This window comes from Onychomys torridus, chromosome 22, assembly GCF_903995425.1.
Source record: "Onychomys torridus chromosome 22, mOncTor1.1, whole genome shotgun sequence".
Lineage (NCBI taxonomy): Eukaryota > Metazoa > Chordata > Mammalia > Rodentia > Cricetidae > Onychomys > Onychomys torridus.
This window is the reverse complement of record NC_050464.1, coordinates 18349956-18370003: the sequence shown is the minus strand read 5'-3', so window position 1 is coordinate 18370003 and position 20048 is coordinate 18349956. Positions and strand designations below refer to the sequence as shown.

General features: G+C 52.2%; 2 protein-coding genes and 1 non-coding gene across 4 annotated transcripts in view; 1 reads left to right on the top strand and 2 right to left on the bottom strand.

Moving 5' to 3' along the window:
- The window catches only part of Stx1a (syntaxin 1A), a 28462-nt gene extending 21561 nt beyond the window's left edge, over positions 1-6901 (top strand). Inside the window, exons 8-10 of the mRNA XM_036172482.1 lie at positions 1294-1431; positions 4761-4871; positions 5573-6901. Coding sequence (XP_036028375.1) covers positions 1294-1431; positions 4761-4871; positions 5573-5650 — 327 coding nt within the window. The 3' untranslated portion in view covers positions 5651-6901. The remainder of the gene's footprint in view (positions 1-1293; positions 1432-4760; positions 4872-5572) is intronic.
- Positions 6902-9130: 2229 nt separating this feature from the next.
- On the bottom strand, positions 9131-20023 carry Bud23 (BUD23 rRNA methyltransferase and ribosome maturation factor). Of its 2 annotated transcripts, XM_036172251.1 has the most exons (12): positions 19924-20023; positions 19795-19832; positions 17497-17592; positions 17320-17402; positions 17015-17111; positions 15009-15105; positions 13864-13914; positions 13050-13135; positions 12530-12575; positions 12220-12278; positions 9780-9869; positions 9131-9666 (listed from the first exon to the last, which is right to left on the bottom strand). In XM_036172251.1, the coding sequence occupies exons 1-12, from the start codon at positions 19969-19971 to the stop codon at positions 9612-9614; spliced, it is 846 nt and encodes a 281-aa protein (XP_036028144.1). In that variant the 5' UTR covers positions 19972-20023; the 3' UTR covers positions 9131-9611. The 2 variants fall into 2 exon arrangements, with proteins under 2 accessions (XP_036028144.1, XP_036028145.1); XM_036172252.1 differs by lacking the exons at positions 19795-19832; positions 19924-20023 and adding an exon at positions 19672-19770.
- LOC118572864 lies at positions 10237-10369 on the bottom strand. Its single transcript, XR_004943558.1, has one exon.
- Positions 20024-20048: the final 25 nt, after the last annotated feature.

Sequence of the window (20048 nt, the reverse complement as noted above, 5' to 3'; positions counted from 1 at the left end):
TGCCACCAAACCTAAGTACCTGGGTTTGATGCCCAGGACTCTGTGTATGAAAGGAGAAAATGGATTTTCGTGTCTGGCTTCCACATATGTGCTGTTGGACATGCTTCATGCACACATACATAGTTAATAAATAATGGTATATATATCATTATTAAATACTCTGTGTGTGTCTGTGTGTGTGTGTAGTGACAGGGTCTCACTATGTAACCCTGGCTGTCCTGGAACTCTTTGCATAGACCTGGCTGGTTTGGAACTCAGAGATTTGTCTATTTGTCTTTTTGTGCCTCTCAAATGCCGGGATTAAAGGTGTTCACTACCATCCCTGCCATAATAAAATAAAACAGTCACTTGCTGAGCACTCACTGTGTGGGGGAGTGTCAGCAGCTCCTCCTTTCAGGCAGGAATTGAGTCACACAGAAGCTAATTAGCAATGGAGCCAAACAGGAGGTTGGAAGGGCTGTGGCTGCTGCTTCTGGGAAAACTGCTCATCCCAGCCGCCTTCCTCCTTGGCTCCTGTTCCAGCTTCATTTCTGTTGCTGTGATAAAATGGCCCTGACAAAAAAGAACTCAGGGGAGAGGGGTCATGTTTTAGCTCACAGGAGCTTAAAGTAGCTTGTCACATTACAACCAAAGCAGAGAGAAAATGAAGTTTGCATGCTTAGTGCCCAGCGAGCTTCCGCGTAGGGAATGCTGCCACCCACAGTGGGCTGGGTCCTTCATAATTAAAACAGTCCTTCATAGACATGTCCCTACCTAAGCTGATATGGACAATCTTCATTGAGATGAGACTCCCTTCCCAGGTGATTCTAGGTTATGTCAAATTGATAAAAAAAGCAACCACTGAACCTGGAGAAATGGCTATGGTTAAGAGTCTTTGCTGCAGCAGGGCGGTGGTGGCACATGCCTTTAATCCTAGTACTCGGGAGGCAGAGCCAGGTTGATCTCTGTGAGTTTGAGGCCAGCCTGGGCTACAGAGTGAGTTCCAGGACAGGCACCAAAACTACACAGAGAAACCCTGTCTCGAAAAACAAAACAAAACAAAAAAAGAGTCCTTGCTGCTCTTCCAGAAAACATGAGTTCATTTCCCAACACCCATGTCTGACAGTGCATAACCACCTGTAACTCCAGCTCTAGGGGTTCCAACACCCTCTTCCGGTCCACAGGCACTACACTCATATACCCAAACAAACACATAAATATAAATTGAAAAAAAAATGACAGCCTTCCCGCTCTCCCAGTCCTGGTCTCCAGCCCCTGTCCTCAGCATCAGGGTCCCGCTGCTCTGCTCCCTAGATCATCATGGACTCCAGCATCTCGAAGCAGGCTCTGAGTGAGATCGAGACCAGACACAGTGAGATCATCAAGCTGGAGAACAGCATCCGGGAGCTACATGATATGTTCATGGACATGGCCATGTTGGTGGAGAGCCAGGTGAGTGCCCTCGTCCCCGATGTTAGGACCTCCGGCTCCCAGCAGCATCCAGGACCACACTAACCCCTTCCCATTTCACCCAACACGCTGCTCTACTTGGGAGGGACAGTGTCTTCAGGTAACCATAGACGGTTGTAAGGACCTCCAGGGATCCTGTTGCATGGCTCTGCTTGGTTCCCCAGGCCCTGCATGGCCCCACCCCTCACCCCTGTCCTGGCTTCACAAACTGCTAGGGGCCACTATGGACTGGCTACCTTGCTAGGAGCTTGAGGCATAGGAATGGAGAAGACAACTGAGCATTTGCTTACAGGAGTGAATGGCTATTGGGTGAGAAAGGACAGCTCAACGTCTTTATAGAATAAATTCTCTGGTGTGCTGGGGGCTCAGGAGAGTCCTAGGTAGGCATGTTCAGCTTGTGGCTTGTGAGCTGCAGGAGACCTAGGGTAGTTATGAATGAGGCCTAACACACAATCACAAACTTGAGATTGTACGTATGCACAGGTGTGTGTGTGTGTGTGTGTGTGTGTGTGTGTGTGTGTGTGTGCTTGCGTGCCTTATTTCTTTGAGACAAGGTCTCTTACTGAATCTGGAACTCACCAAATTAACCTGACTGGCTGGCCCAGTGGGCCTCAAATCTTCCTTTCTGGCTCCCAGAATTGGGGTTAGAGGCATGGGCCTCTATGGCTGGCTTTTCACGTGGGTGCTTTTTCCAGGGGATCCAAACTGAGGTGCCTGTCAACTTGGTCAAGTCATCTCAATGCAATTACCTGACATTCAGCTTCCAAGTTTGTCTTTTCCTTCTTTATTTCTTCCAGTTTTTTGTTTTTGTTTTTGTTTTTTGAGACAGCATCTTGCTATGTAGACCAGGTTGGCCTTGAACTCACAGACATAGAGAGCCAACTGGTTCTGCCTCCTGAGTGCTGAAATTAAAGGCTGTGCCCAGGTCCTGACACATATTCAGGACGTCATCCACTCAGGGCTTCCTCTGCTCCACACAAAGGCACCAGCTAAGGAAGGGCTCCCGTGAGAAATGAGGAGCCCCGCACCCCGCACCCTCCCCCCAAGGACCAGCAGTGCCAAGGGAGGGCTCAGCAGGAGGCCGGGCTTGAGGAGAAAGGAGGTCTGTGGGACACAGGGAGTGGTCAAGGGCACACCAAAGCTGGAGACAGATGAGGTAGGAAAACTGGTGGTGCTGAATACCATTGGGCATATTTTGTTTTGGAGACAGGGTCTCATATCTGCCATGCCAGCCTCAAACTTGATATGTAGCATACAATGACCTTGAACTAAAAAAATTTTTATTTTTATTTTTTTTGAGTTGAGGATTGAACCCAGGGCCTTGCGCTTGCTAGGCAAGCATTCTACCACTGAGCTAAATCCCCGACCTTTATTATTTTAATGTGTATGGGTGTTTTTGTCTGCATACACATCAGTGCACTACGTGCCTGGGGTTCATGAAGGTCAGAAGAGGGTGTCTGATCCCCTGGAGTTGGGGTTATGGGTGGCTGTGATCTGCCCTGTGGGTGCTTGCTGGGACTTGAACCAGTGTCCTCTGTAGGAGCTGCCAGTGCTCAGAACCACTGAGCCATATCTCAGTCTCACCTTCAATATTTGTATTAAAAACAAAAACATTTTACATTTGTGTGTGTGTGTGTGCGTGCGCACGCGTGCGCGCATGTGCCTATGTGTCTGTCTGTGTCCATTTGTACTTGTGGGAGTCAGTTCTCTCCTTCAGTTATATGGGCCATGAGCACAGGTTTGGGGGCATTCAGCTTTATCTACTGAGCCATCTCAGGTCCTGGACCTTGAACTACCTATCTTCTTGCCTCTACTTCCCAAATGATGGGATCACAGGTGTGCTACTGTATTCAGTTGACAAGGTGCTAGAGATCAAACGTGAGACATTCTGCATTCTAGGCAACCACCGTAGAGACTGCGCTACATCTCCAGCCCCCAGCCCCTCCCCCACTTTTTTTGAGACAGGGTATCTCTGTGTAGCTTTGGTGCCTGTCCTGAATCTTGCTCTGTAGCCCAGGCTGGCCTCAAGCTCACAGAGATCCGCCTGGCTCTGCCTCCCGAGTGCTGGGATGAAAGGTGTGTGCCACCGCCACCCTTTCTTTCGAGTCTTCCTTGGCTGGCCTCAGACCTGTGGCATTCCTCCACCCTCAGCCTCCCGAGTGGTGGGCTTACAGGTCTGAGTCACCATGTCTGGCTTTATTGATGTGGATTTTGCTGTTGTTGACTTTTTTTTTTTTTTTTTTTTTTTAAGCTGAGGACCGAACCCAGGGCCTTGCTCTTGATAGGCAAGCGCTCTCCCACTGAGCTAAATCCCCAACCCTGTTGTTGACTTTTAGTTTTGACTTTGTTTTGTTCCTTTGCCTTTGTGAGACAGTCTTGCCGTTTAGCACATGCTGTCTGGCACAAGCGAGGCTTTGATCCCGGCCCAGCCTCCTCGGTGCCAGAATTTTAGCTGTCACCACACCCGCCTTCCTTGAGGTTTTGTTGCTGTTTGTTTTTTGTCTGTTTGGGTCATTTTGTTGTTGTTGTTGAGGGGTTGTTGTGTGTTTTGTGATTTCTTTTACCTTTGTAAGGAAGGGTCTTGCTATGTAGACCAGGCTAGCCTTGAACTCTTGGATCCTCTTGCCTCAGCCTCCCGAGTGCTGGGCTCAGAAGCCTGATTAGACTAGGGGTTCTACGGGAAGGCATGGCATAGCTGTAAGTAGTGAGGAAGTCTGGGGAGGCTGCTGCTGTGTCCCGGGGAGAAGCTGTGAAGAGAAGGTGTCATCCTCAGACTGAGACACGACATTGCTGTGAGTCTTGTCGGGACAGTGTCACGGTCAGATGAAGAACATGTGACCCAAAGAGGACCATAGGACTGGCCAAAGGGTCTCAAAGTTTGAAGACAGCAGACATTAAGAGCTTCATGGACCTGGCCCCCTAGGGAAAGAGTAAGAGGCTTGCCCATGTTCACCTGGTAAACCTTGGCCGGGGCAGGCTCAGCCCACCTACTCCTGCCCTGCCTTTGCTTGGCATTGTCCACTTCCTGGGGTCACACCCTCCGCATGGTCCTCACCCTTGCCTGGCACTGCATGGCCAATTTCACCCCCAGGATGGCTGCTGTTTGGGAAAGACGGGAGCTGCTCCTGGCATGTCTTGTACTCAAGATGCCCTGGCCAGGTGCCTGGCCTGGTGGCAGAGGTAAGAAGCTCCCTGCCCTCCTCACAGCTCTCTTCTCTCTGACTTCAGGGTACTTTCCCGAATCCCTACCCTGAGCTCCCTTCTGGTTCTGAGGAGGGAGGCCTGGACCTTGGGTCCCCCTGGTCCTGCAGGGGGAGATGATTGACAGGATCGAGTACAATGTGGAACACGCTGTGGACTACGTGGAGAGGGCTGTGTCTGACACCAAGAAGGCCGTCAAGTACCAGAGCAAAGCACGCAGGGTCAGTGGCCAGCTCTGTCCAAGCCCAGGCCCCAGGGAGCCACCAGGCTGTGAGATATTCCTCCCCACCTGCCTCAGAACCGTTTTCAGAATCTCCAACCATAGCCTTCACCTCTCCATCAACAATCCTTTCTAATCCTGACCCTCCAGATCTCAACCCTCATTTTGATTTTTGGTTATTGGTTGTTTTTTTTTCATATGGGGGAGGGGTGGAACCCAGGATCTAGCACATGCTAGACAAAAGCTCTATCAGTGATCCATACCCCAGCCTCTCACTGGGGATTCTAGGCAGGGGCTCTACCACTGAGCCACACCCCAGCCCCTCACTGGGGGATTCTAGGCAGGTGCTCTACCACTGAGCCACACCCCAGCCCCTCCCTGGGGGATTCTAGGCAGGTGCTCTACCACTGAGCCACACCCCAGCCCCTCACTGGGGGATTCTAGGCAGGGGCTCTACGACTGAGCCACACCCCAGCCCCTCACTGGGGGGATTCTAGGCAGGGGCTCTACCACTGAGCCACACCCCAGCCCCTCACTGGGGGATTCTAGGCAGGTGCTCTACCACTGAGCCACGCCCTAGCCCCTCACTGGGGGATTCTAGGCTGGCATTATTATCCATCCCCAGCCTGGGCCCTCATGCTGGTCTCTCCTTCACTGCACCCCTGCGGCTCTTCTGAGGCCTTACCCTTTGTCTCCCTGCAGAAGAAGATCATGATCATCATTTGCTGTGTGATTCTGGGCATTGTCATCGCCTCCACCATCGGGGGCATCTTTGGATAGAAACCAGCCCCACCCACCTCTCCACTCTGGATGGGTCTCCCTGAGGAGGCCCCTGGCTGCTGCATCTGGCTGGGTTGCCCTCCCCACCCCTGCCTCCTGGCTGGGAGCCCTTCCCCTCCCATCCCACACTGCTCCCTCTGCCATGAGGCTCCCGTCCCCACCACCCTGCCCCAAGCCGTGTCGTGTGCATGATCTTGTGACAGTGTGTGTCTGTACAGGAGGCAGAGGGGAGCAGGATCAGGAACAGCCAGAGGGGCTGGGGACAGGTCAGTGTGGGCAAGACTTGGGCCCTGGGCAGGTCTGCCTTTCTTCAGGCCTGACGTCTACCCTCCTCTGGAACTCGGGCTCCTTCACGGACTGCAACCTTGCCCTCACCTGCCCTGCCCTCTGGCTTCTCCAGCTCTCCCCGCCATGCCAAGGCACCTGGAGGGTGGGGACCAGCTGGTCACATGGTGCTGCTTTTCAGGTTAAGGGAGAGGTGTCCCAAGGGATGGCCCAGCACTGAAGTTCTTTGTTAGCTTAACCACTGCCAGGAGGCTCAGGGGCCATGGCTGCTGGTGTTTTAGGAGCACCCAGTATCCCCACTTTGAGCAAAGCCTGACAATGTCTCTGGCCTCAGCTGCCCATACCACAGCCCTGGGGGTCATGTCCCTGGACTGGGCCTGAGCCTAGTGAACTTGTGCAAGTTTGGTGGTATCCTCTCCAGCCTTGCTTGTAGCTGAGAGGTGGGGCAGACCTCAGGCCTCAGCCCACCCACAGTCTCTAACAGGCATGTTGAGTCGCGGCCAGAGTTGCATGTTGGGGACAGTGGTCCCCTGCTCTCTCTATGCTCTGAAAAGCCAGGTGTCACTTTGGGCCTGCAGTCTCGCCCTGCTCTGTCTCCCACTGATGTGCCACGTGGTGTCAGGTATCCTGGATGCAGTATTCAGCAGCCAGTTGGGGAGGGGGCTCCCCACTTCCCTCCCCTGCCATCTTGGGGCTTCTCAGAGTCAAAAAATATACCCCCTGCCCCAGGAACCCTTTCTTGTGCACAGGCAAGGAGTGTGCATGCGTGTGCATGCAGCGGGAGTTGGGGCCGTGTCTGTGTGCCCCCTTTCCTTCAGCTTTGCTCCTGCCCAGTGACTGTGACCACTGTCCGTGCTGCCTTCTCTCACGGCCACCTCCCTCTACCCCTTCACCAAAGGTCTTGGTAAAACCAGCTGCCCATTTTGTGAGATTTTTATGTAGAATAAACATTTGTATCTGTAGTGAGCCTCTGTTTGCAACTTTTTTTTTTTTCTGTTTGCAGTGTAGGGGATACAGGATGGGGAAGGGGCTCAGAGATGGGAGATCCCACCCTTTCCCCGATACACAGGCCTTGAACTGTGGCTGGGTGGTCAGTGGGTAACTCTGGGCTTTTCTGAGACAGTCCCAGAACCCCACCCTTACCTAGGGGAGAGCTAGCGCCTTTGCTTATCAGAGGCATGGCTTCAGATCTTTCATGTGTGAATGTCTTGTCAGCATGCATGTGTGTGCCTGGGACCTGCAGAGGTCACACGAGTGGGTTGGATCCCCTGCAACTGGATTTATGGATGGTTGTTAGCCACCATGTGGGTGCTGGGAACCCGTTCCAGTTTCTCTACACAAACAACCAATGTTCTTAACCACTGAGCCATCTCTCCAACTCCCAGATGTTTTTTTTTTTTCTTTAAACATTTTGTTGAAGACAGGGTCTCTCTAGGTGGCCCTTACTGTTCCGGAACTTCCTATGTAGACCAGGCTGACTTCAAAGTCGGAGATCCACTGCTTTGCTCTGCTTCCAGTAAGCCACTAAGCCTGACCACCTCGGTCCAGATCCACATGGCAGAAGACAACTGACCCCCGGAAGGAAGTTTCCTCCAACCTCCACACAGGCGCAGAAACCTTATGAAAGGATGATGAACAGGCCTGGTGATGGTGCTGGTTACCGCGTGGGAAGGTCACAACGGAACCCAGTGTTCCTTTTCAGAGCTTTATTAGGAGGGAAAGGGGGGAGGGGAGAGGGGAGCAGAGCAGAGAGAGCATGGGGTCTGCAGCTGGCTTTTAAGGCCCAGATTGTGTGACCACAACGCGTGTACGTAGTCACCAGCGCCCCCTGATGACGTAAGACGCAAGACCCCGCCCTGCGCGTGTGCGGTCATGTAGCTGGCGTGAGAACCAAGTTACACACAAAGCGGACATGTGTTGGCTTCAGGCGGGCGCTCCCTTCCAGGACTAAAAGGGAGGGAGCGCCACCATGCCTGGCTGTTTGTTTATATGTGTGTGAGTGTGTCTGTCGTGTTAGTGCAGGTGCTTGTGGAGGCCAGAAGAGGGCACTGGGTCCCCTGGCGCCGGAGTTATAGGTGGTTATGTGGGTCGTAGAAACCGAACTCAGGGCCTCTGGAAGAGAAGTACATGCTCTTAACCACTGAGCCACCTCTCCAGCCCCTTAAAAAAAAAGCACATGGGCTGGAGAGGTGGCTCAGAGGTTAAGAGCACTGACTGTTCTTCCAGAGGTCCTGAGTTCAATTCCCAGCACCCACATGGTGGCTTACAACCATCTGTAATGAGATCTGGCGCCCTCTTCTGGCCTGCAGATATACATGCAGGCATTGTATACATAACAAATCTTAAAAAAAAAAAACAACAAAAGTGCGCACGTGAGCCTGAGTGTGTGTGCACATGTGGGGGGGGGGGGTCAAAGGACAACTTTGGGCTGTCCCCCACCTCTACCTAGTACAAGGCAGGGTCTTCTGTGCATTGTGTACAGCTGACCGTGAGTTTCGGAGTACCCTGCCTAACTAGCAGTACTACTGCACCCAGCTTCACCTGGTTTGGGATCTGAAGTCCTCATTTGCAGAGCAACAACTGTACCTACTGAGCGGAGGTCTTGGATCTGGCCCCTAGGAGATGCCACTCCAGGGGTTAGGGCCTTAGGCCCCTCAGCCTCCCTGTCCAGTGCCTTCCTGCTATGCCATGTCTAGGTGTAGCCCCCCACACCCGCCCCAGGGCTCACAGAACATAACCATCCAATAGCCTCAGCCTGGTGGACGCCACACATCCCAGAGCAGGATTTACAACTGTCCAGACAGCGGGCGGCAACCAAGTGCAGAGACATTTAACACCTCCCGCCCGAGGCCAGGGACTTAAAGAGTGGCAGAGACCTGAGGCAATGGAGACCCCAAATACCTGAACCCCATTCCCAACCTTGCATGACATCATGACATGAGAGATAAGTCCCCATTCAAGGGACCCACCTGTACCTCCCACAAGCTGCAAGAATGCTTCTGTCCATTCCAGGTCTTTAAGTCCAGTCCCTGCCTGGGAGCCAGGCAGTGGTTCCCAACACAGGAACCTGAGACACAGATTACTATAGAGCCAGGGACACCAGCTACTTAGAAAGTTATTTAATGCATTTAAGACAAAATAAAACATCCTTAGAAAATGTTTTCTTTTTAGTTTTTTTCAGACAGATTTTTGCTCTGCAGCCCAGACTGGCCTGTAACTTTCCATCTTGCTGCCTCAGGCTCCCAGGAGGGTGTTGGGATTTCAGGATCTGGGCTGCCAAACCCAAATCCTTGGAACTCTTTTAGTGAAAAAAATATTTTGAGAAATTCACAACTTTTCTAAAATACTATATTGCTAGCTGCTGAGGTAAACAGTTCAAGCTAGAAAATTCCTCAGAGGCAGGTCCTGGGTTGGACAGCTCCTAACCACTGAAGGGAGTGGGTGGCCAGGGCCCCATCTGCAGGACTGGAGGCAGGTGTGGGTGGCCAGGCCCCATCTGCAGGGCTGGACGCAGGTGTGGGTGGCCAGGGCCCCATCTGCAGGGCTGGACGCAGGTGTGGGTGGCCAGGGCCCCATCTGCAGGACTGGATGCAGGTGTGGGTGGCCAGGGCCCCATCTGCAGGACTGGACGCAGGTGTGGGTGGCCAGACTCTCCATTTGATTAGATACAGCACCTTCAGAAGCGGGGCTTGCGCTTTCGGCCAGTGTACTGGGTGTCGGGTCTGACCTCCCTGCAGACAGACAAAACAGACTCAGGAGAAGGAAGAACTCTAAGACCTCCAAGCAGGTGACTTGTTGGCCGCAGCCTCACCCTCCCTGCTGCCCATGCCCAGCTGGTACTCACTTGCCCTGGCGTCTGCGCCTCTGCTTCTTCTCTAGGACCCACTCCCGACTCTTCTTCACCAGGTCCCGCCGTGCCTTCTTGTGTGGCACCCTAGCCGGAGATGGAAGTGAGAGGGTGGCTAAGCTGTGCACGGGGCGGGGGGTGGCTCCTTCCCAGGGTTCCCTCTTCCCATCTATAACCTCCACTCAGGACACTTCCGCAACAGGACCAGAACCCTGGTTTAGCCGAGCTGTGGGGTGCAGTCCCTGTCCCTGCAAGGTGTCGCTGGTAGATGGCCTTGTGTCTGGCACACACCTCGTCCATACGGTAACTCCAGGAAGGAGTAAGTCAAGAGCCTGGTGGTGTCCAAGGAGAGCCATGGTACCCACCCGCACAGTCCAATGCTGCCACTCAAGTTCCTTGTCAGGGTTGGGGTTCAGTGTGCCTAGCAGAAGCCAGTGTCATCCCCAGCTTCTGTCAATGTCTGAGGCAGGAAAACAAGGCTGCCCGCTCACAGCAGTCCTGACGAAGATGCTCCTCACAGACTGATCTTGGCCTCCATCCCTGGCTGAGGAGGAACGTGATCCCCACAGCCTAGTGGACAAAAGGCCCAAGGCAGAGCGGGAGCCTGCTCACCCGCCCACATTCCCATTGGCTGCTGGGAGGAAGTGATCCAGCCTAGCCTGAAGGACACTGCCAGCAGCTTCAGCGCAGCCTGAGGCAGGAGCCGACCTAGGCTCGCCACACCTTCCCCCTAGCAGAGCCTGAGAGGGGTCCAACCCAGACCACCGGCAAAGAAGGGCAGGCCACGTGAGGCCAGAGGGAGCCATGGGAGGAGAGGAAGAGCAGCCATGTTGCTCTGGAAGTCAGTAAGGAGCCTGCCCTCTTCTGTGGGCAGGTGAACAGGTCAGTGAGGTTACGGTGACACGCCACGCCACCATGCACACTGTGGGGTGTGTGAGAAAGGCTTGTGACAGGAACCTGGTTGGCCAGGAAGAAGACGAGGCGGCAAGGAAGGCACTGTGTGGAGTGAGGGAGAGGGAGAGGGCCGGAATCGCCCAGAAGAGCAGAGGCAGGGCTGGTAACCATTCCACTCACACAGACACTAGTGTAAAGCTAAGGGGCCCTGAGATGCGTGGAGGGGATTGGACACCTTGTACTTCTCTGCAAAGCCGAGCAGAAACATCTAGAAGAGTCCCAGAACTCACTGGCGCAAAAGGAGTGGTCAAGGGTCAGGGGCAAGGTGTGGTCAGAGGTCAAGGCAACTGCAAGGGATCCAAAGATTGTGCGGAACACACGGAACACTGTGGGGGTGGTGTGAACGGGAACATCTTGTGGAATAGAATGTTTAAGTAAAGATGTGCTACAGAACAGTTGTTTAACTATGTAAAGATGTGTTGCTGTTTCACCTTGCCTGCCTAAGGCGTCTGATTGGCCTAATAAGAAGGTGAACAACCAATAGCTAGGCAGAGGAGGGATAGGTAGGGCTGGTGGGGAGAGGGGAGATGGGGCCAGCCAGACACAGAGGAAGCAGGAAAGCAGGATGGGACAGTACATAGATGAGGTAAATTGGACTCAGGGCAGCACACAGATGAACAGAAATGGGTTCTGTTAAAGAAGCTATCTAGAAACACACCTAAGCTAAGGCCAAGCATTCATAATTAATAAGACTCCATGTCATGATTTGGGGGCTGGTCCAAGAAAGCCTGCTACAGGAACACAATGTGGGTCGCTAGAGAAAGGCAAGAGAAAGTCTTCAGGGTGGCTGAAAGGACACGTGACCAGGGGTACCAGGAGTGCTGGGGCCCAGGGATCCTGCTGCTTTTCACAGTCAAACAGAAACAGAATCAGCCGGTGAGCTGGCTGAGAAAACAGGGGCTTGCTGCAGAAGCCTGGCCCCAGCCCCCCTGCCCACTCCTTTCTGAGCTCCCCGGCTCATTTCCTGTTGAGCTCTGGGATTCTTCTATATGTTTTCACTCAGCTTTGCACCAGGCATCCGACCCCCTCCATGCATCTTAGGGCCGCTCATCCTCACACTACGTCTGTTGGTGACATGTGTTCTCTGTTAGCCGGGCTGTGTTGAACGGTCTGAGCATCTGTCCCCCAACTGTGAGCTATGTGTGTAGACAGGAATGACTCTAGAGGGTAAAGAGGAGGAGGCAGGGGCCAGGGAAGGCTGGGGCCCAGGCTGTAGCTAAAAGTGGCTGGAGCCAGGGAGAGATGGCAGGGGGATGTCACAGGAACACCCTGCCAAGTGTGTGGAGAAAGGGCATGTGCAGGCTCACACAGGACGCCAAGACGCTGTGGCTGCCCTGGTACCCAGGCTGAGGAGGCAGACAGCCCACACAGGCACACCGGGTTGGGACATCACTTTGGCACAGCAGCTGGGTCTAACCTGACTGGGGTAAAGCAGAGAGAAATGCCCCAGCCCTTGCCTGGTCTCCACACCTATGCACCTTACCTTTCACTGGTGAAAACGGACTCGGTGGCCCGGTCTGCATCCTGACCTTCAGTCAGCCCCTGTACGAGACAAAACTCCTAAGTCACCCTGGTACTTACTGCCCCAACAGACCCATGTGCATCAAGGCCTGAGGAACCCTGGCAGATCTAAAGGCCAGGCTACAGGGGTTAGCGTTCCTTCCCAGGACCTGCAGGAGTCTCAGAGAGTTGGGCTCTGTGCAGGGGATTGGGGAACCCTGACCACCGAGGCACTCCCAGCATGCTCTGGTGCTGGGAATACAAAGCACGGCCTGGGAGCCCAGAACCCTTACCTTTGGCAGGGAGGTGGAAGGCCCAGAAAAGAGACAGAGGTAGAACCTGAAACAAGGCAGAGGGCAACATGAAGCCTAGCTTACAAGGCCTAGCAGGAAGAGACAAGTCCCTGTCCTCTATCTTTAATGGCCCTGCCCACCTACCCAGCATCCCTCTGTCTACTCAGTAGCCTGCAAGGGCCCTGCAGCTGTGTAGACGGCTCTTGGGCCAGCACTCACTGTGTATGGTATACATGTGAAGTCTGAGGTCCAGCTCAGCTGTCACTCCTGAAGACACTGTCCACCTCATTTTTTGACAGGGTTTCTCACTATCCTTAAGCTCATCATGTAGGCTAGGCTGGCTGGCCAGCGATTCTCCAGAGACCCGCCTATTTCATCTCCCCAGTGCCTCATGGGGGTTCTAGGCCCGCAGCACCATGCCTGGCCCTTTGCGCAGATGCTGGAAACGGGGGTTCAGGCCCTCGTGTTCACACAAAAAGCACTTCACCCCTGAGCCCCGGCCCCGGCCCCTCACACTCACTTCTTTGCTTTTGCACTGTTGGGGAAGTCCACCACCACGCCACCGGTGAAGCCTGCTCTTGTGGCCTGCGTTGTGATCAGCTCCAGCTGAGGAGAGGGTCAGAGAGTGGATGGACGAGGGAGAGGGGAGAGACAACACAGACCCTCTGGCGGTCCTCAGCCCTCACTGGTCAGACTCCAAAGCGCATTCTAGCTAGACTTTTCCACCCCGAGGCCCCCAAAGCCACCAAGGCAAAGTGGTGGCTTTCGGTCTCAGCAGCCCCACCCTGAGGAGGGGGTGTCAGAACAAAGCCTTTCCTGGCCCTCAGGAAACTGGACCAGACTCAGTTCTGTTAAGAGCAGGGACCTGCAGGTCACCGTCGTTCTAAGGCCTAACTCATGCCACCTAAGGCAGAATTGCTGAGGTCCTCTTGCCTGCCCTGACTCTACCCGTGGGGTTATGGAGATGCGTGACATTACAGCTCATTCTGTGACACCCCCTAGCTGTTTGCAATTCTCTCTCGGTGCTGGGGATGGAGACCAGGTCCTCGTGTGTACTAGCTGAGGCTCGACCACTGAGCCACATCCCCACCTGCCACTGTATCATCCTCTGTCAGCAGGAGACAACACCCCAGCCTCCCCTACAGGCACACCCCTTTCAGGGAGCCATCTGGGGTCACTGTGCCATCAACAGGTGTTCATTCCCTCTGTCCCACCAGGTTGCCAGAGTTCCTTGTTCTGCCATGGTGCCCAGTGGCAAGAAGACAGCTGAGCGGAGAAGGCTGTTCTCCACCCCCCCCCCCCCCCCCCGACCCCCGATCTAGCTAGCTGCTCACCTGCTCCGAGTTCTCAGGGTACAGCTGCAGGACGGCTCGGGCCCCGCGGACCTGTAAGCAACAGAAATGTCATGACCACATAAGCGCTCGTGGGGTGAGGACCTTCACTTACAAAGTATTTACAGGGGTTGGGGATTTTAGCTCAGTGGTAGAGCGCTTGCCTAGCAAGTACAAGGCCCTGGGTTCGATCCTCAGCTCCACATTTTTTTTTTTGTATTTACAAAGCTCCTGTCACGGGCAGAGCCCAGAATGCCACCATGAACAAGACTCCTGAACTGGGGCCCACACTGGCAGAGCAGGCATCTGACTTACAGTTGTGTAAGTGGCAAAGAAAAGCACAGTACATGCCTGTAACCTAGGCCTTTGGGAGGCAGAGGCAGGAGGATCACCACTGCTCAAGCCCAGCCTGGTCTCCACAGTAGGTCCCTGTCTGAGAAGAAAAAGGACAAACAAGAATTACTCAGTAAATGTTGGGATTGTGGTGTGTGCCACACTGTCTGCCGTGAAATGTTTTTAATTAACAAAGAAGGGGACAGTGGAGCGAAGTGCAGAGGACACGGGCAATCTGGCAGGTGACCTCTGTGTGCTCGACACACTGTCACTTTCCTCATTTGATTGCCTTAGATGTTGACTGTGATGCTCCTAGATTTGGTCAGATGTCAGCCCTGTGTTCCTGGGCTTTTTTTCTTTTGCATTTAAAAAAATTATTTATTTTTATTTTATGTGCATTGGTGTTTTGCCTGCATGTATGTCCGTGTGAGAGTGACAAGTCCCCTGGAACTGGAGTTACAGACAGCAGTGAGCTGCCATGTGGGTGCTGGGAATTGAACCCAGGTCCTCTGGAAGAGCAGCCAGTGCTCGTAGCTGCTGAGCCATCTCTCCAGCCCCTTCTTTTGCATTTTTGAGACATCCCTAGATGACTTTGAATCTCCTATGTAGCCAAGACTGGCACTGAGCTCCCAACTCTCCAGTCTCTGCCTCCGAGTGTTAGGATTCCAGTTCTATACCGGCATGCCCACCAAGTCCCACAGCCTGCGTGTTCTTTCTAAGCAGCCTTCCTATCGTGGACCTCACTTCACCCTTGAACTGACAACGCAGGAGTATGGTGGACAGGCAGAAACAGGAGGAGGAGAGCGCATACTCACGAGGACAGAGTACAGGGAAGAAAAGAAGCGGTAGAGACGCCTGGCAGGGATGTCCGACTTCTTGTTCGCGTTGCAGAGCCACTGAACAGCTGAGATGCTGGAAAGGAAGGGGTCCAGTCAGGAGGGACCCACGCTGTCCCCACCGACCTCCTGAGGACCCGGCCATTATCCACCACCGCCCGCTTCATAAAGCTCCTGCCCTGCAGAGGCCGGTCCACTCCTGACCACTTATACAACCCAGAACCAGTCAGGGCAGCACACACTCCCTTCCGCCATTCCAGGAAAATGCTTTCTCAATGCACGTCTGTGTGTACCTGTGGTGCCAAGGCCACTGCTGCCCACCTACCCCTGCACTCTCTTCCGACAATCAAAGGACACCCAGTGGACAGCACGCCCACCCAGCCACTCATCTGTCCTTCCGCGTGTTTCTGCGGTGTCTATCAAACAGTCAGCGGCTACACTCCTCACTCTGGCCGACTGCTCACTGCTTTGCACACCCAGCCACAGAAGGCCACATGACTGGCCTGGCATGAGCAAGGCCCTCAGCTTGCTCTCCAATGTCACCAAACAAACACTTCAGGCGCGGAGCAGAGGCAGGTGGATCTCTACAAGTCTACATAGAGAGTTCCAGGTCAGACAGGGCTACGTGGTGAGTCTCTGTCTTGCAAACTGAACCAAAACAAATCACAAACATACACATACAAAAACACCAAATGCTTCCTATTTCTTTCTTTTTTTTACAGCATTTCTTTTGATTTATTTATTTATTATGTATACAGTGTTCTGCCCGCATGTGTGCCTGTAGACCAGAAGAGGGCACCAGATCTCATTACAGATGGTCGTGAGCCACCATGTAGATGCTGGGAATTGAACTCAGGACCTCAGGAAGAGCAGCCAGTGCTCTTATCCACTGAGCCATCTCTCCAGCCCCTACTTCCTATTTCTTTAATATTTTAATCTTGACTTTGAGCCAGGATCTCATGCAGCCTCGCCTCTGACTCGTGTGGCAGAGGATGAGCTTGAACTCCTAATCCTCCAGTCTCTACCTGCCAAGCGCTGGGGTTCTAACCATGTGCAGCAGCATTTCATATTTCTAACAGTAATGTTAATGTTCCAAAGCTGGTCATGAAAGTCCAGGGGCTGGAGAGATGGATCAGTGATTAAGAGCACTTGCTGCTCTTGGAGAAGACACAAGTTCAGTTCTCAGCACTCACACAGCAGCTCACACCCATCTCTAGTTCCAGGGGATTGGACATTGTTCTCTAGCTACCCCAGGGACCAGGCATGCATGTGGTACACACACACACACAAAATAAAGATAAGTCTTTTTTTTTTTTTAATCCGGTTTTTCAAGACAGGGTTTCTCTGTATACATAGTCCTGGCCACCCTGAAACTTGCTTTGTAGACCAGGCTGGTCTTGAACTCAGAGATCCACCTGCCTCTGCCTCCCAAGTGCTGGGATTAATGGGGTGTGCCACCACCACCTGGGAACATAATTATAGGTTCAGTGTGCCTATGATCCCAGCATGGGAGAACGGGAAGCAGAGCCAGGCAGATGCCTGAAAGCTCACTGGCCAGCTAGTCCGGCATGTATGACATCACTCCAGGCCAATGAGAGCTTGTCTGAAACAAAAGACCCAACACCCAAGGGTTCTTGCTCCCTTGCCTCCTCCACCTGTGTGTACCCACACACAAGAGTGTGCACACACACTATTTTTTTAGCCACCTTTGTCCTTATAAATCTCAAAAATCTTAGAACATGTACATTTTTCAAATTACATTCATTAACTTTGCATGCACCCTGGTTCACGTACAGAGGACAATCATCCCCAAGAACCTTCTTTCTCTCCACCATGTGTGTTCTACATCAAACTCAAGTTTGCCAGGCCTGGTAACTGATCACTGAGCCAGCACACGGGCCCAGAACAGGTAAACTTTTAAGTAGCACGTATGACTGCTATACAGCTGGGTTTAGGAATTACGAGTAGGAAGTGAAGACCCTCACCTGATGCAGCCATCGAAAGAACCTGGTCTGAAAGGGACTCCCTGGCCCATGTCCCCTAGCAGCAGATCTCCCTCTGTGTCTCGGTCCAAGGCAGCATCTACATCAGAGGAAAGGATCATATGGGTGCTGCAGACAGGGATGTTGGGCGGGCCTGTGATCTCAGCAACAGGGAGGCTGAGGCAGGAGCATCCCAGGTTGGGGACTAGCTTGAGCTGTATGGCAAGACCTGATCTCAACCAAAAATCCAATTTAGCTGCTCCACACTAAGAGGATAGTCACCTTGGTACGAGACAGAGCAAACTTACCCAACATGGCCGTGCTGATGTCAATGCCCACCCAATAGTGCCCCTCTTCAGAGATGTAGTCTCCACTCAGTCCAGAGCCGCAGCTGGAAGAAACAATCCACAGGCTCTCCCAGAGCTGAACAGTAAGAGACACTCCACCCTACCCAGGCAATCGGACCTGGGGCCCCAGGACCTCACCCGATGTCCAACAGATAAGAGGGCTGACCCTCCGGCAAACAGAGGAGCTCCAATGCTCGCTCAGTCATCTTGGTCTGGATGTCAATCATCCGTGAGCTGGAGGAAGTAGAAAAACAGGAGTGGTCATGAAATTCTAGGTCCTATTTCACCTAGCTCAAAGGGAACAATCAACTGGAGGTACTTTTTCCTAACTTTAAATATTTCATTTATTGTGTGTGTGTGTGTGTGTGTGTGTGTGTGTGTGTGCATGTGGCGGTCAGAGGCCAACTTGCTCCATTTGGTTCTCTTCTTCCAACATGTGGGTTCCTGGGATCTGACTCAGTCATGAAGCTTGGTGATTATCCCGAGCTATCTCACCAGCCTTTGTCCAGCATTTTAAACTTACAATTCTAACCTGAGGCCGGGTGGTGGCGGCGCACGCCTTTAATCCCAGCACTGGGGAGGCAGAGCCAGGTGGATCTCTGTGAGTTCTAGGCCAGCCTGGTCTACAGAGTGAGATCCGGGACAGGCACCACCAAAACTACACAGAGCAACCCTGTCTCAAAAAAAAAAAAAAGTGTGTGTGTGTGGGGGCGGGGGTTGAAACAAAACCAAGACTTTAAGGCCGATCTGGGCAAGACCCTGTCTCAAAAACAACATCAACAAAGTCACCCCAAATTGATACAGTAGCATGTCATTTTATTGTGTGCACATTTTAAGTGCACCGGCTGCAAAGCTGACAGAAATAGAGCAAATCGCTCAGCAGCTGACCAGTCAATGACTATCTCAACTCTATTTGATGCTTTATTCCTTAGGAATGCGTTCTCTCAAAGAGTCATCTGCTGTATTTACTCTTATATGTAAGGCTCAACAACACATAAGTGATAGGGATGTGTCTCAGTGGTGGAGCACTTGCCCCACTTCCAACAGGCCCTAAGTTCAATACCCAGTACCTCAAAAAAACAAACAAAAAAACAAAAAACCAACAACAAAACAAAACAAAAAAAAGATTCACCTCATTAGTAAAAAGTGTGTGTCACCATACATCCCAACCCAGGTACCCAAAGACAAAAAACCTTACAGCAGTGATGGCCATGAGAAATATAATGCAGGCACCAGGTGTGCTGGTGCACACCTCCACAGAACCAGAACCTGAGAGGCAGAGGCAGGCATATCTCTGTGAGTTCAAGGCTAGCCAGGGTTACATAGTGAAACTCTGAGTCAAAAGGAAGGTGCGGGTGGGAGACAGAGTGTAAATAGATAAGAACAGGACATAGTAGTACATGCCGATAATCTCAGCATCCAGAAGGCTGAAGCAGGAGGGTCACTACAAATGAGGCCAGCCTGGGCTACATAATGTAAACATATCTCAAAAAAACAAAAATAGAACAAATAAACGGTGATCAGTTTACTTAACCCCATATACTAAATAATTATTTTAAGGTCAACATACTCAAAGTGTTATTTCAACATGTAATTAGCAAAAAATTGTGAGCTGTGTCCTTTTTTGTTTTTTCATTTCTCCACATTAAGTCATTCAGACTTACAGAATTTTAATAGCTAGCTACTGGCTGCCATATTGAGCAGAATAGTTCTACACCTGGTCTGTCCAAAAGCAAGGTAAATAATCACACACAATAGTTTCCATAGAGTACTACATGATGGACCATGCCTGCAATTTTAGTACTTGGAAGGTGAAGGCAAGAGGGTCAGGAATTCAGTCACCTCTGATATATAGCAAGTTCAAGAATACCCTTAGCTATAAGAGATCATGTTTCAAACGAACAAAACCAAATAAACTATCATGTAGAGGATTCAGACAATGTTTCTGTCAATGGTTGCCATGACAATTTAGTGCAATCATGTATTTAAAGAAGGCTCACAATAAACCCATAATGAGTATGTCCTCCCTCCTAATAGGACTGATGCCTTTCTGGGGGTGTGGCTCAATGGTAAAACTGCCTAGAATCCCCCAGTGAGGGGCTGAGGGTGTGGCTCAGTGACAGAGCACGTATACAATATGACAGTAGCCCGTTCGTATCCTCTAACTACTGCCTGCTTTACCACATGTTTAAAACACATTGTCAAATGATCTAGTGTAAACGGGAGATGAATACGCCTACTCTGGAACCAAGGTACCAAGATCCCGCCGGGAGTTCGACGGTTTAAAGTTCACTTTACCGGTGGCATAACTACCTTTACCCTGATCTCTCATTTCCCCCACTCCCAAAGTGTAAATGCATTCCAAGTGACGCCCATAATCCGGGCGACTTGCCGGTCCCGACCCCCGATGCCATTCAACAGCCATGCTCTCCTCACTTGCGCACGTATTTCCGGGCTTCATTCTGGTCATAAAACTGTTGGGAAGAGAAAGACACATGGGATATGAGGGGAAGAATCCAAAGCTAGGCATTCTAGAAGAAGATTAAGACCTGACAAGACGCTCACCAGCTCTGGCGGTCCACTGTGCTCAGGTCTCCGGCTACGAGACGCCATCTCTAAGGCAGCACGCTGGTGCCGGCAAGCCCCAGCGCAATGTTTTGACGTCATCAACTCCGCGCCCGCCTCGTAGC